Here is a 12,205-nt window from a genome sequence, read left to right on the forward strand (position 1 = left end):
CCAACCGAGCGATTCTGTGATTCTGTGAAGCCCTTTTTCCCCCTAGGGTGACGCTGAACAAGCTTGGACTGCAAAGTGGTAGTGTTCCCTGCCAGTCCTTTTGGCTCTGACCTCTCTTGCCTTTTCTTTCCTGCTTTTCTCTATTTTGTTGTACTCTCTGGTTATTTTACCTGTTTTGGAAGCTGTCTTATTTTTTTCCTTTTCATCTGTCTGATCCCCATGGTATCTCTCCAGTCCTGCTTTCCCTGCTCCCACCACTTTCATCTCTTCCTCCTCACCAAGATGGGGAGAAAATGATACCATCTTCCTTGGGAAGTGCTCAGGTCTCCAACATCCAGTTCCATCCGCATGCCGTGGGGGTTAGGCTGGGGCTGGTCCCGCTGCTGTGAGGAGCGGGAAGTACTTGGTGGCTTCTAATCTGCGGCACCAAGCAGAGATAGCACTTGTGCACCCAGCATCCTCCCATGCCTTGCAGTTTCCCCCAGCGAAGGCTGGGTGTCGGTGCTCTGCATCCTGCGTGGGGTGTGTACGAGTTGTGGTGGCAGAGTTTATGTTATTTTGTAAACCTGCTTCACGGAATCTAATGTTTGGCCCAGTGTGGACTCTTCTCTCTTGGATACAAAAGCGATCACTGTGGCTGTTGTCAGTGGAATTTGGGACTGATGGTGTAAAGTCAGTTTTACATCCACCTTCTCATGGGACTTGTATGTTACTTTTATCCAAACAAAACCACAAAATCTAGGTGAGAAGGATGCTTAGTCCAAAAAAATGCCTATTTTGAAGTATTCCCTCACTTTGCCCCCACAACTTGATTCCCCGTCCATGAATGTGTTCCCTGAGGCATGTCCCTCTCACTGCCTCGCGGACACTCTCCTGGCCCACTTGTCAGGTGATGTCTCTGACGCACAGGACAGAGGGCTAGGGTGCAGGTTCAGCGAGGGGCCAGGAGTGCCCTGAGGCTATTAGCAGCCCCAGGTCACCTACTGCAATGCATCCCTCTGAGCACTTGTGGAGCTTCCTCTGTTTCTTCTTGTCCTTTCCTCAGTAATCCCAAACTGCGTGCCCTGGCGACAGCCCTATCCCCGGGCTTCCTGAGGTTTGGCGGCACCGAGACGGATTTTCTCATCTTTGATCCCAGCAAGGAGTCAACTTCAGAAGAAAAACTCCTCTGGGAACTTCAGGCCCAGCAAGGTAAAACAGATGTCAGTGTGTTAGACTTGAAACCATCCTGGGTTTTGGAAGTGGCTTTGACTCAGGCTGGGGATGCCACAGGGGCACAGTGGCAGTATTGGGGTCCTCCATGAAGAGGAGATCTGTGAACCTTCGGCACAGTCCATGCAAGAAGCTGTGCCAGCTGTGGTAAAGCAAGGAAGGGTGCAGGGGACCTTATCTCTACCCTGGCGTCTGCTGGGACTCTCCCTTTGCCACGCTGTGCTCCCCACACCAGCCTTGGGAGCTCCTCCGCTGCCTGGGAGGCAGTCAAGGTCAGCTCAGGAGTTGTGGTTTCATTATGAAAATTAAGTAGTGGATGGAAGGAATAATCTGGTGGGGCAGAGTGTCTGTTTTCTCTGGCTTGGTCAAAGGCAGAGCTAGGCTGGCCATGCAGCCTTGCCTTCCTGTCACTTCCACAGGGCAAGTGCAAAGCCAACAGGCCACTGCCAACTGCTTGAGCTTGGTCCTGGTGCACGAGGTTTCCCATTGAAATAAAGTCCATTTCTTTCTTAAACTTAGCAAAAGCACATGAACCCTTCTAGAGGTGTTTCAGATGAGAAAACTCCTGTCTGTTCTTCTGGTACATAGCACAACAGTGCAATTGCACATCACTGTACAACCAGTGACACTCGGTTTTGAAGCTGAGTGGTACCTTTCCCCCTGTACCACTTTGCTGAGTGGCCGCCTCCTCTCTGGGTAACCGTGAATCCAGCTCCTGCCTTCCTCTCTGGTTATGGCTTGTTCCTCATCTGTCTGATGAGGAAACGCGCGAGCTGCGAAGGAAAGGAAATGTCTTATGACTCCTGCAGGCATTGGTACTGGAGCCCCACGGGGCAGGCAGCGCAGGAAGCATTGCCCCGTATCTGCCTGCAGCAAGTGGGCCATGAACCCTGCCATACCACTGCGTGTTGGAGCGGCTTATCCGCTCCTTGAGCACTGCAGTCCGGGCTTTGTCAGCTCGCCGCAACAAGGGTTTCTGGATGGTGCTCAAGCTGAAGTAGTTTATCAGGAGGTGACTACCATGATACCAGCCTCCAGAAACACAGCTTAATCTTCTCTTTTTACCTCTCCATCTCCATCACCTTAAATTGGGAAATATATATAAAATACATATTTATGCATCAAGCCAGCCCTCTTTTTCTACATGGTTAATGCTGACTGTGAAAGTAGTGGTGTGTTTCAGAAATGCACGACTGATGCTCAGGCTGGCACCAAGCAGTTGTGTTTCCTCCTGAGGGATACAGCCTTATGCACTTTGGACCCTTGCAGTGAAAAGAGGAGGACCTGATTGCTCTCATCCTTCTTCTGCCCTACAGAGGCTTGTGGCTTGCGGCCTGCATTTGCTGCTGTTGAGAAGCTGCTGCTGGCCCAGTGGCCCAGCCAGGAGAAGCTGATTCTCACAGAGTATAACTGGAAAAAGCACAAGAATACCACCATTACAGGTAACATTTTGTTGGATTTTTCTGCTACAGTTTATAACCAGGGGGCTGCAAATCTCTGCCGCATGGCAAAAGTCATGGGCTATTAGGAGCTGAAACCACTGAAAATCAGTATTTTTCCAAGTGGGTGAAATGTTTCTAAGCAATCTTTTTCTACTGTCTGCCACTCAGATTTAATAGTACTCAGCTGCTGCAGGAGTCAGGAGGATCTCAACACCTTGCAGGGTGGTGTGTAATAAGGTCTGGGCTCTTTTGTCCAGCTGTAAGAGCTCGGCACATCTGCAGCACCAGGCTAAATAAATACAGGCAATACAGATGCTGGCCTGGTCATAGCTCAACTAGCACGCCATAACCTTGAGATAAACATCTTCCCCTTCTTCACTCAGGAAATACGCTGGATATTCTCTACAGCTTTGCAAACTGCTCAGGGTTTCACCTGATCTTTGGGCTCAATGCCTTGCTGCGGAAAGGTGGCTTGCAGTGGGACAGCTCCAACGCCCGGGCACTGCTGGACTACTGCGCTTCACGGAGGTACAACATCTCCTGGGAGCTTGGGAACGGTAAGTGCGAAGCCTGCTTGTGGGCCAGGGAAGAGGTGGCAAGGTGACGTTTTAATGGGAAACACTAAAGTCTTAATTTGCAAGGAGCAATTTCACAAAAGCCCCAACAAATGAGCAAACTGAGATTAATCTGCTGCCCCTACTGAGGCTCTGAGATGAGGTGCAGGATGCCACCTATGGGGACAGGCTGGGGCAGGATGCTGGGGAGCACGCTACATCACCCGGGCTTTTGGTTTCACACCCATCACCTTCAAATATCTCACCTATACCATGCCAAATCACGTGAAGCCACAGGAAGTTGGTGCTCCCCATGTGGAATGAGCTGCCCTATTTTGTGCCCCAAAACTAGAGCAGGGTGCTGATGAGCACCTGTCTTTCCCAGAGCCCAACAGCTTCAGGAAGAAATCTGGTGTCTACATTGACGGCTTCCAGCTGGGGCAAGATTTTATCCACTTACGTCAACTCCTGAGTAACTATACCCTCTACCGGCGTGCGAAGCTCTACGGTCCCGACGTCGGGCAGCCCCGAAAGCACACACAGAGGCTGCTGAGAAGGTAGGGGTGTGGGGCCCTGAAAGCATCCCCAGGGTGGGCAGCTGTGGATAGCAGTGGTATGTCTGCATCTGGGTGCAGGGGACAGGGGTTTAAGGATTTTCTGCTCCAAATCAATAGTAAGGATATACAAATGGATACTTCCACTCTACCTGAGACTAATTTCCTGTATTTTTCCTTAAATTATAAACATCGCCTTTTTTTTCCCCCCCTTGACTGGGGATGGCTGAAATCTTTACTGTATGCATGATCTCAAGGCTTAACTGCTCAGCCAGCTGAACCTAAGGGGCTAGCAGTACTTCAGTGATGCACACACCTCTCAGTTGACCGCTGGCTCTAGTGCTGTGTTAACAAGTGCTTTCCACCAGGGAAATCTCCATGTGCTGTACCAGCATTAATTCATCCTCCCAGCAACACGCTGAGGCAGACAGCCCAAAGCCTGCTTAAAAGCCATTGCAAGAGTGGCTCCAAGGCGGGGGGAGAGGGGAGGGCTGCATGCCGCAGCTTGTTTGTGGGGGGTCATGACCAATCACCAGTCCCCGCTAACCCCCCGCTCTCCACCACATCCCCTCTGGTTGCAGCTTCCTGAAATCGGGAGGGAAGGTGATCGACTCTGTCACATGGCACCAGTAAGTACCGCTCACATACCCTCATCACTGCTTATCGCTCTGTACAAAATGGCGATGTGAACATCTCAATAGGAAGGAAGGTGTGAAATACCCCCTTCAGCAGTTCCTCAGGTGCCCCTGCAAACTCCTCTGCTCAGAGTAAGAGATGAACTGAGGAGAGCATTCTAGAAATGCAGAAGGTCCACAAAGAGGCTACTTGGTGCACAGACCTAAAAGCAGCAGTAGGGGTTTGTAATGTAGGCATAGCAATGGGCAATGCAATGTGTGCAAGACAGTCATTGTGCTTGCTAAATATGTGTACTGAGACAAACAGAAGTGGGGTGTGGAGAAAAAAATGCCATGGCGGCTTTATTTTTCAGAAGAGCACACGCGGGTAGGTCACGGCTCTACCCAGCACGAGGAGAGTTTCTGCCACAGTCAGGCCTTTTTGTGTATCTTGTGTTTCATATACCAAAAGCTGGTGAGATCTGAGCAGCAGTTCTGGCTGTCTCAAAGCTCCAAGCTGCCAACCCTTGCAAACACAGTCCACTTTCCCACGGAATAAGGGGCTGTCATGAAAAAGAAAAAGAAGGGAGCTCAGACTTACTCAGCAGAGATGCTTCTGCTGAACTTCTGCAAGAACAGGTGGTGTTTAATGTAAGGTTTTAAATAATCTGTGCTGTGGGTGGCTGTGCTTTGAAACAGAGTCAGATCCCTGTGACATTGGTGCTCTCCTTGGCATTGGAAAGGGTGTATCTGCTTGAGTGAAGCTTCACACCCTAAAAGCAAATTTAGCGAGTCTCAGATAACTCCTTGTAAAAAATGCAGCAGGAGCCTCATGAGTTTATGCATTTTACACTGCCTTTTTCCTCTATTTATGTCTGTTTGATACAAGCAAAAGGCCCTGCAGGTCTGGCTGACCCTTGCCCGTTGAGGAGTGCTAGCAGCTCCTTCTGCTCCTTTATGTGTGCTCTCCACGTCAGTTCTGGGTGTGGGTACCTGCAGTGCAAACAGCACCAGTGTGGTCCCATCTCTTCACTCCTGTGCTGTGGCCGAGGGATGCGGTTTTAAAGTGCTCAGGCGGGCAGTGCGTTAAGTTGGCCCAAGGGCACCTGCAACGAACTCCACGTGGTTGCAAGTGATTTCCACATGAAGGTGGTTTTCTTTACAGAGTCAGATGCAGCATGGCGACATGCAGCAGTCAGCTAACAGTGGGAAAAGATGCACATGCTTATATTGTATGTATGTATACATATATGACTTATCTATGCATTTTGAGCTGCTGGCAAGGCATAAAGCATGTCCTCGCCCCTTCCTGGGCTGTTCTTCCCTGGTGGCTGCTTTTGCCTTAAATGGGCATCCATTGTTTTCTTTACTAATTTAGGATTATCGGGTTTTAGCTTCCTCTTGTGGCTGGAAGGCTTCAGCTACTTCTGGTAGGACTGAGTGATAACGTGATGAAATGCAAAACCCACGGGGATCCCAATTTCCTGTTCTTTGTTCAGACAAACCAGACTTAAAAGCCCTTCTGCTCGTGGTGGGGGGCAACCTTCATCCCATAGGGATGCTTCCATCCCATTCCCCTCCAGATGGCCAAAATATTCCAAGAGGGACATGAGTTGGGATCTGGTATTTTTTAATATGGCTCAGAGCCCCATCCAGCCTGACCTTGAATGTTTCCAGGGATGGGACATCTACTGCCTCTCTGGGCCACGTGTTACAGTGTTTCACCACCCTTGTGAAAAATGTCTTCCTTATATCTATTCTAAATCTACCCTCTTTTATCTCAAATTCATTTCTCCTCGTCACATTGCAACAGGGCCTGCTAAAAAGTCTGTCCCCATCCTTCCTATAAGCCCCTTTTACGTACTGAAAGGCCCCAGTAAGGTCTCCCCAGAGTCTTTTCCAGGCTGAACATCCCCAACTGACTCAACCTTTCTTCATAGTAGAGGTGTTCCAGCCCTCTGATCATTTTTGTGGTCCTCCTTTGTACCCACTCCAACAGGTTCATGTCCTGCTTGTATTGAGGGCTTCAGAAGTGGACACAGTACTCCAGGTGGGGTCTCACCAGAGCAGAGTAGAGGGGCAGAATCACCTCCCTTGCCCTGCTGGCCACACTTCTTTTGATGCAGCCCAGGATGCGGTTGGCCTTCTGGGCTCCAGGCGCATGTTGTCAGCTCATGTCCAGCTTTTCGTCCACCAGTGCCCCCAAGTCCTTCTCTGTGGGGCTACTCTCAATCCCTTCATCCCCAGCCTGCATCAATACCAGAGGTTGCCCCAATACAGGTGTAGGACCTTGCACTTGGCCTTGTTGAACCTCATGAGGTTCCCATGGGCCCAGTTCTCCAGCTTGTACAGATCCCTCTGGATGGCATCCCAGTCCTCAGGTGTGTCAACCACACCACTCAGCTTGGTGTCATCTCCAGACTTGCTGAGGGTGCATTTGATCATGCTGTCTGTGTCACCGATGAAGATATTAAAAAGTACTGGTCCCAGTACAGACCCCCGAGGGTCACATAGAAGTGTCAGACTCCTCAGCAAGAGAAGATTTACAGAACCTGGCTCTTACTCAGTGATGTTTTCCTCATTCGAAATGGCTAGATGCAAAAAACCCTACTACTTCTGTTGATCAAAATTTCTGTGATATCGTGCCTCCATCAAAGTAATCACACTTCATAGTCCCTTAAATACAAACAACATACCTACACATTTGGAAAAAGAAAAAGAACTGGACGGAAAAACAGTGCTGTGGATAAATGTATCAAGCAACTGAGGAATTTTGGTGGTGTTTTGTACCAGTCAGTGGTGGCATTTTTCCTTAATTTTGGCTGTGTCTTGTTTTTTTCTGCTTCCAGTTACTATGTAAATGGACGAAGTGCTACAAGGAAGGATTTCCTGAGCCCTGAAGTGCTGGATACCTTTACCACAGCTGTACATGAAGTCCTGGAGGTGCCTTGTCCTGTTAAATCATTCCCATGCTCAGTTCCCAGGGGGTTAGCAGAGAATCCAGAATAAAGTACAATTTCTCACTAGCAGTAAACAAGGATCCTCAAAGCTTGGGTGCTGCTGTCATTGTCAATTAAAAGAAAAAAAAATAACAGTACTAATAACAGATGAGCTTCAGTAGTTTCCCATGCAGCAAGCACGGTGCCAAACACATTAAAAAACCTACAACATTCTCATTTATTAATGTAGTCATTACTCAGGGATGTAATTTATGGTCATATCTCCCTTCCCTCAATTTCTTTGTATTTTGAGATCCTGAGAACTGTATAACTGTATGCCACTACTCAGCATGAGAAGACTTACAAGATCTGGCTTTTAGTGATGTTTGTCTCATTCTACATGTGTAGACATGATTTTTTTTTTGAGGAGAGGGGAAATAAATCTGTTGCTTCTAGTCCTTTTGATCAAAAATTTCGTGACATCCCACCTCAGTGTTATCCCTTAAACGCAAATGTCATAGGTAGACATTTGGCTCAAGTACCAAAGTTTGATCCCCCATTATTTCAGTAGCCAAAAACTTAGCTGTTGTCTCTTTGTCTTCTTCCCTACGCCACACCGGCCAGATTGTTGATGGGACTGTGCCTGACAAGAAAGTCTGGCTTGGAGAGACCAGCTCTGCCTACGGAGGAGGAGCTCCCAGGCTGTCCAACACCTACATTGCTGGCTTTATGTGAGTACCATGTCACTGGAAATTACACGTTTTACCCAGCTGAAGGGGGTTGTGTACATGCGCCATGGAAGTAACATCTCCCTTGGGCTTCCCAGGGAACGAGGGCAATGAGTGGGTTGAGGATCGCCCTTGCGGCTTTCCCTGTGTGCTTTCCCTGTGCCTGAGGTTTGATGTACGCCCAGGTAATAGTGGATTCCTATGGAAAATGGGTGATTAAAAGCATGAGAAAGTTGTATTTCTGCCCTTGAATCTGCAACACGAAATTGGTCCACTTGTGAGAATGGAAGCTGATTTGTGAGATGGGTGTCCTTTTCCAATGTCATCCTTCAAACACCATGAAGTAATTAGCCAAAGGGAAATTTAGTCATAAAAATAATTTTCTCCAAGGACTTAGGTTGTAGCATTTTGTTGGAATAAAGGAATTCAGAATTTTCTTAGTGCTTTGATCTGTTTGCAGATTCAGGCATAAAAAAATTGCATGGGAGTGGGTGGTTCACACTTCAAAAATTAACCAAAACCATGGTTACAATATAATTTTTCCCCTCCTATAAGGCATGATGATCTTTTCTTCAGGGCCTGGTGGGTGAGCAATCAAAGCCCCGTAATCACAGGCAATTTTATGGTTGGCTGTGCTGATTTCTCAGCCTTCAAACCCCTGGCCAGTTGAGGAGCAGCTGCTGCCACTCCTGGTTTCCACCACCTGCACCTGGTCTCCCAGGGAAAGGAGGACAAGCAGGAGAGTGGAGCAAGTGCTCCCACCAACTCAGACCTCCAGTCAGAGGTCGTCTGAATTTAATTTTTATGTTAACCAGTGAACAACTTTAATTTAAATTAGTGGTGTGATTTTAAGGAAGTCATTATCGTGTCCTGATTCTTGCTTCCCTACTTCCTGAGCTGGTTGGAGAGGGGCAGTGGTGTACAGCTTAGGTTGGCCCTTTCATCTGCATGATGTTTGCTTCATTTTTTTGGCAGGTGGTTGGACAAACTGGGGCTTTCGGCCAGGCAGGGGATTGATGTGGTGATGAGACAGGTTTTCTTCGGGGCAGGGACCTATCATCTGGTGGATGCCAACTTTGAACCCTTGCCGGTATGTATGCAACCCCGCTAACACCATCTGAATGCTGCTTGTATTCATGTCCAGGCAACGTTGGATGTGGAGACACAAGTCAGCTATTTGTGCAACACAGGATATCGACAGATTTTGTAGGGTAGTTTTAGTTATCTGTCCTTGCACCTCAAGTTAGTTTATGTTTGAATATGGGTTCGTATACTATATATAGGTACAAGATATTTACTGCAGCTGCAGAGGTGCAGCTAGGCTTCAGCAGAGATTGATTTTTGGGACACGATGCTCTAATTCGTACGCAGACACTTCTGGAGTTCACAGAGCATTCAGATGCAGTGTTTTGGTTTGAGGAGTCCTCAGCTGAGCGATGAGTAGCTTTTAAACAGAAGCAATACAAGCTATTACAATAAATTTTATCATAACTGAAACAATATCAAGTCAAGACTTAAGTATTTCTTGGGTTATTAACATCTTTGCCTTCTGTAGTGGCTGAAGGATAATTACATGAAAACATGTGTTTAGCGCAGTTGAATTTACTTGGAAATAACATTCTGCTGTGATGAAACATCATTATTTGAACTCCACATTGTTCTTGCATGTACAGCATGTTTCTTTTGCTAGTAGTACTTACCTCTGGGAGAGAGGACAAAGTCTGTCTTCTTGGCTGTCCTCTCATTTTTCTGCTTCCAAGTTGTGATTTTCACAGGCTCATAGACACCATCTGAGAGGAAACCTGGCATATGGTATTTTTCTGTCCTGCCTGTTCAACTGCTCCCTATGCCAGGCACGGCATTGTCAACCTCGTTGTCAACCTTGTTACTTTTTATTCACTCATTTAAAATAGATTTAATTTGGACTGAAAGGATGTGCCTTGTTCCTCACCTACAGGCAGTACAGATGCTAATCAAACCAATAATGCTTCAGAGGCAGTGAAATCCAAACCCAGGCAGTTTTAGTTAGCATGGAAATGAAGAAGCACAGCAGTGTCAGAAGGCTGCACCTCCTTGCAGAGGAGCTGAGCGTGCAGGCTGATAGGAGAAGTCGCTTCCCTGGGCTCCTGGTGAGTCAGGAGAGAAACATGACAATTTTCCTTCTAGGAAAACCTCAAAGACAGATAGACAGACAAGCTGGAGAAGCTCTCTGAAACCCAGCAGCTCGAGCACATCCTACCCTGGGGCTGCACTCAAAGAAGCAATGCTGCTCAATGCAGCCTGCCCGCAGCCTCCCAGGCCCAAAACACACCTGTGCAGACCACACACTCTTTTGTACAGTCACGGGCTTCACAGAGGAGAAGTAGCAGTCAAGATGCAAGCAAACACACACCTGGGAAAAATGAGCCTGCACTGGGCAATGCCCTGCTCTTGGGCATCGTCCTGGGGCATCAGAGGATTTACTCTCGATTGGCGTTCAGAAATTAATCCTGAGATGTGTTCAAAAGCATCATGTTGGTGAAAGGCATAAAAGTTGTTGGGGGCTTCTTCCTGGTACTGTGCCTGAGAGTTGGGCAAAATGCAAACAGTCTCTCCCCTACAAAGAGAGCTCTGAGATTTGCATATCAAGTGGGAAATGACTCTGAGATACCTTATAAACACAGCTGTTCTGCAGCCTGGAGGAAAAAAAAAACCTGAAATAACCAGTAAAATGAATGTGACATCAAGCACCATGTGAGTACCTGGCAAGTACATAAGCACTTACGTATGTTTCTCTGCCTTCCAGGACTACTGGCTCTCACTGCTCTACAAAAAGCTGGTGGGTACCAAGGTGCTGCATGTCAGCCTGGAGGGAGCCAACAAGAGGAAGCTCCGCGTCTACCTCCACTGCACGAATGCCCTCCAGTAAGCCTCTAGAAAGGGCAAAATCTCCCAGAAACTGTGCCCACGGCTGCCACCAGGCCAGCAAAAGCAAGCTGGGACAGCACCAGGATGCATGTTACTTATGTAAATCCTTTCTCGCCTGGTCCCCACCATCATCTTCTCTTGCCTTGCAGCCCAAAGTACAGAGAAGGGGATGTGACGCTGTTTGCCTTAAACCTCTACAACATTACCCAACATTTGCAGCTACCTAATTACTTATCGAGCAAGCATGTGGATCAGTACCTCTTACTACCTCATGGCAAAGAGAATATACTTTCCAGGTAAGCATGCAATTCCTCCTGTCCCTGTAGAAAGGACTGTGAGTAGTGTTAGATAGCCTCTAAAACCTCACCTTGTTCAACTTGCAAGATAGGAATTGAAAAAAGAAAAGAAATGTGTTACCGTTCTGTCACCTGTGGGGTTTTTTCCAGTAAGGTCTAGCTTTGGTTATATCAGGTCTCCTAGAATCAGGCTGCTAAAAGCTTGATAAGGTTCTGTGAGCACAGAAGATATCTTAATATTTGTAGGAGAAAAATCAATTTAAGTTTGTATTTTTCAAAGCTTGTACTGCTGTTAACCTCACTAGGAGAGTAAGAAACACATTCTTGTCTACTTGCTTGCGCTATGACTAAAGGAGTCCTTGCAGAGGGTGTGCAGCAGACACACTCTGTGTGCCCGTACATGTAAGGCCTCAAGGGAAAGTTGAGTTTGGCTTTGGGGTGAGTTCATGTTTACACTCGGGTCCAGAGCTGTTTGTGCTTGATGGCAAACAGAGCACAGCTGCCAAAACAGCCTCTCTGTCCTTCTCCAGGTCTATTGAGCTGAACGGCCGTGTGCTACGGATGGTGGATGACAAAACACTGCCAGAGCTTATTGAAAAATCCCTTGGTCCTGGCAGCATGCTCGGCCTTCCAGCCTTCTCTTATGGCTTTTATGTTATCAAAAACGCCAAAGCTATTGCTTGCATTTAAATGGCTAATGCACACACTCAGGATAAATGTAAAGCACTTGGCTATTAGGGAAGTTTAATCCTAGAAATTCACGTTTCTACCATGAGATTTAATTCTGGCAAGGGATGCAAATGTAGTGGCACTGTTATGATCTGTGGGCTGGGGAAGATGTGAGGTACCACTGGGTAATTTGTACATGAAAGATGCTCCTTAAGGTTCTGGCAGGATCTTCCAGGTAGAGCAAGCCCAGGCAAGGGCCAGTTTTGCTCTTGGTCCCACCTGGGTCGCTG

The 12,205-nt window shown here is 47.6% G+C and overlaps 1 protein-coding gene across 1 annotated transcript; it reads left to right on the forward strand.

The window, feature by feature from the left end:
* Positions 1–1,045: 1,045 nt before the first annotated feature.
* On the forward strand, positions 1,046–11,936 carry HPSE (heparanase; the record flags this gene model as incomplete). The annotated part of the gene is made up of 11 exons (XM_010182291.1): positions 1,046–1,191; positions 2,529–2,654; positions 3,038–3,211; positions 3,594–3,765; positions 4,344–4,391; positions 7,226–7,319; positions 7,940–8,046; positions 9,019–9,133; positions 10,829–10,947; positions 11,100–11,246; positions 11,777–11,936. Coding segments are annotated over 11 exons (1,408 nt in total), but the record flags the coding sequence as incomplete, so codon positions are not given.
* Positions 11,937–12,205: the final 269 nt, after the last annotated feature.

This window comes from Mesitornis unicolor, unplaced genomic scaffold (genome assembly GCF_000695765.1).
Source record: "Mesitornis unicolor isolate BGI_N332 unplaced genomic scaffold, ASM69576v1 scaffold8174, whole genome shotgun sequence".
Lineage (NCBI taxonomy): Eukaryota > Metazoa > Chordata > Aves > Mesitornithiformes > Mesitornithidae > Mesitornis > Mesitornis unicolor.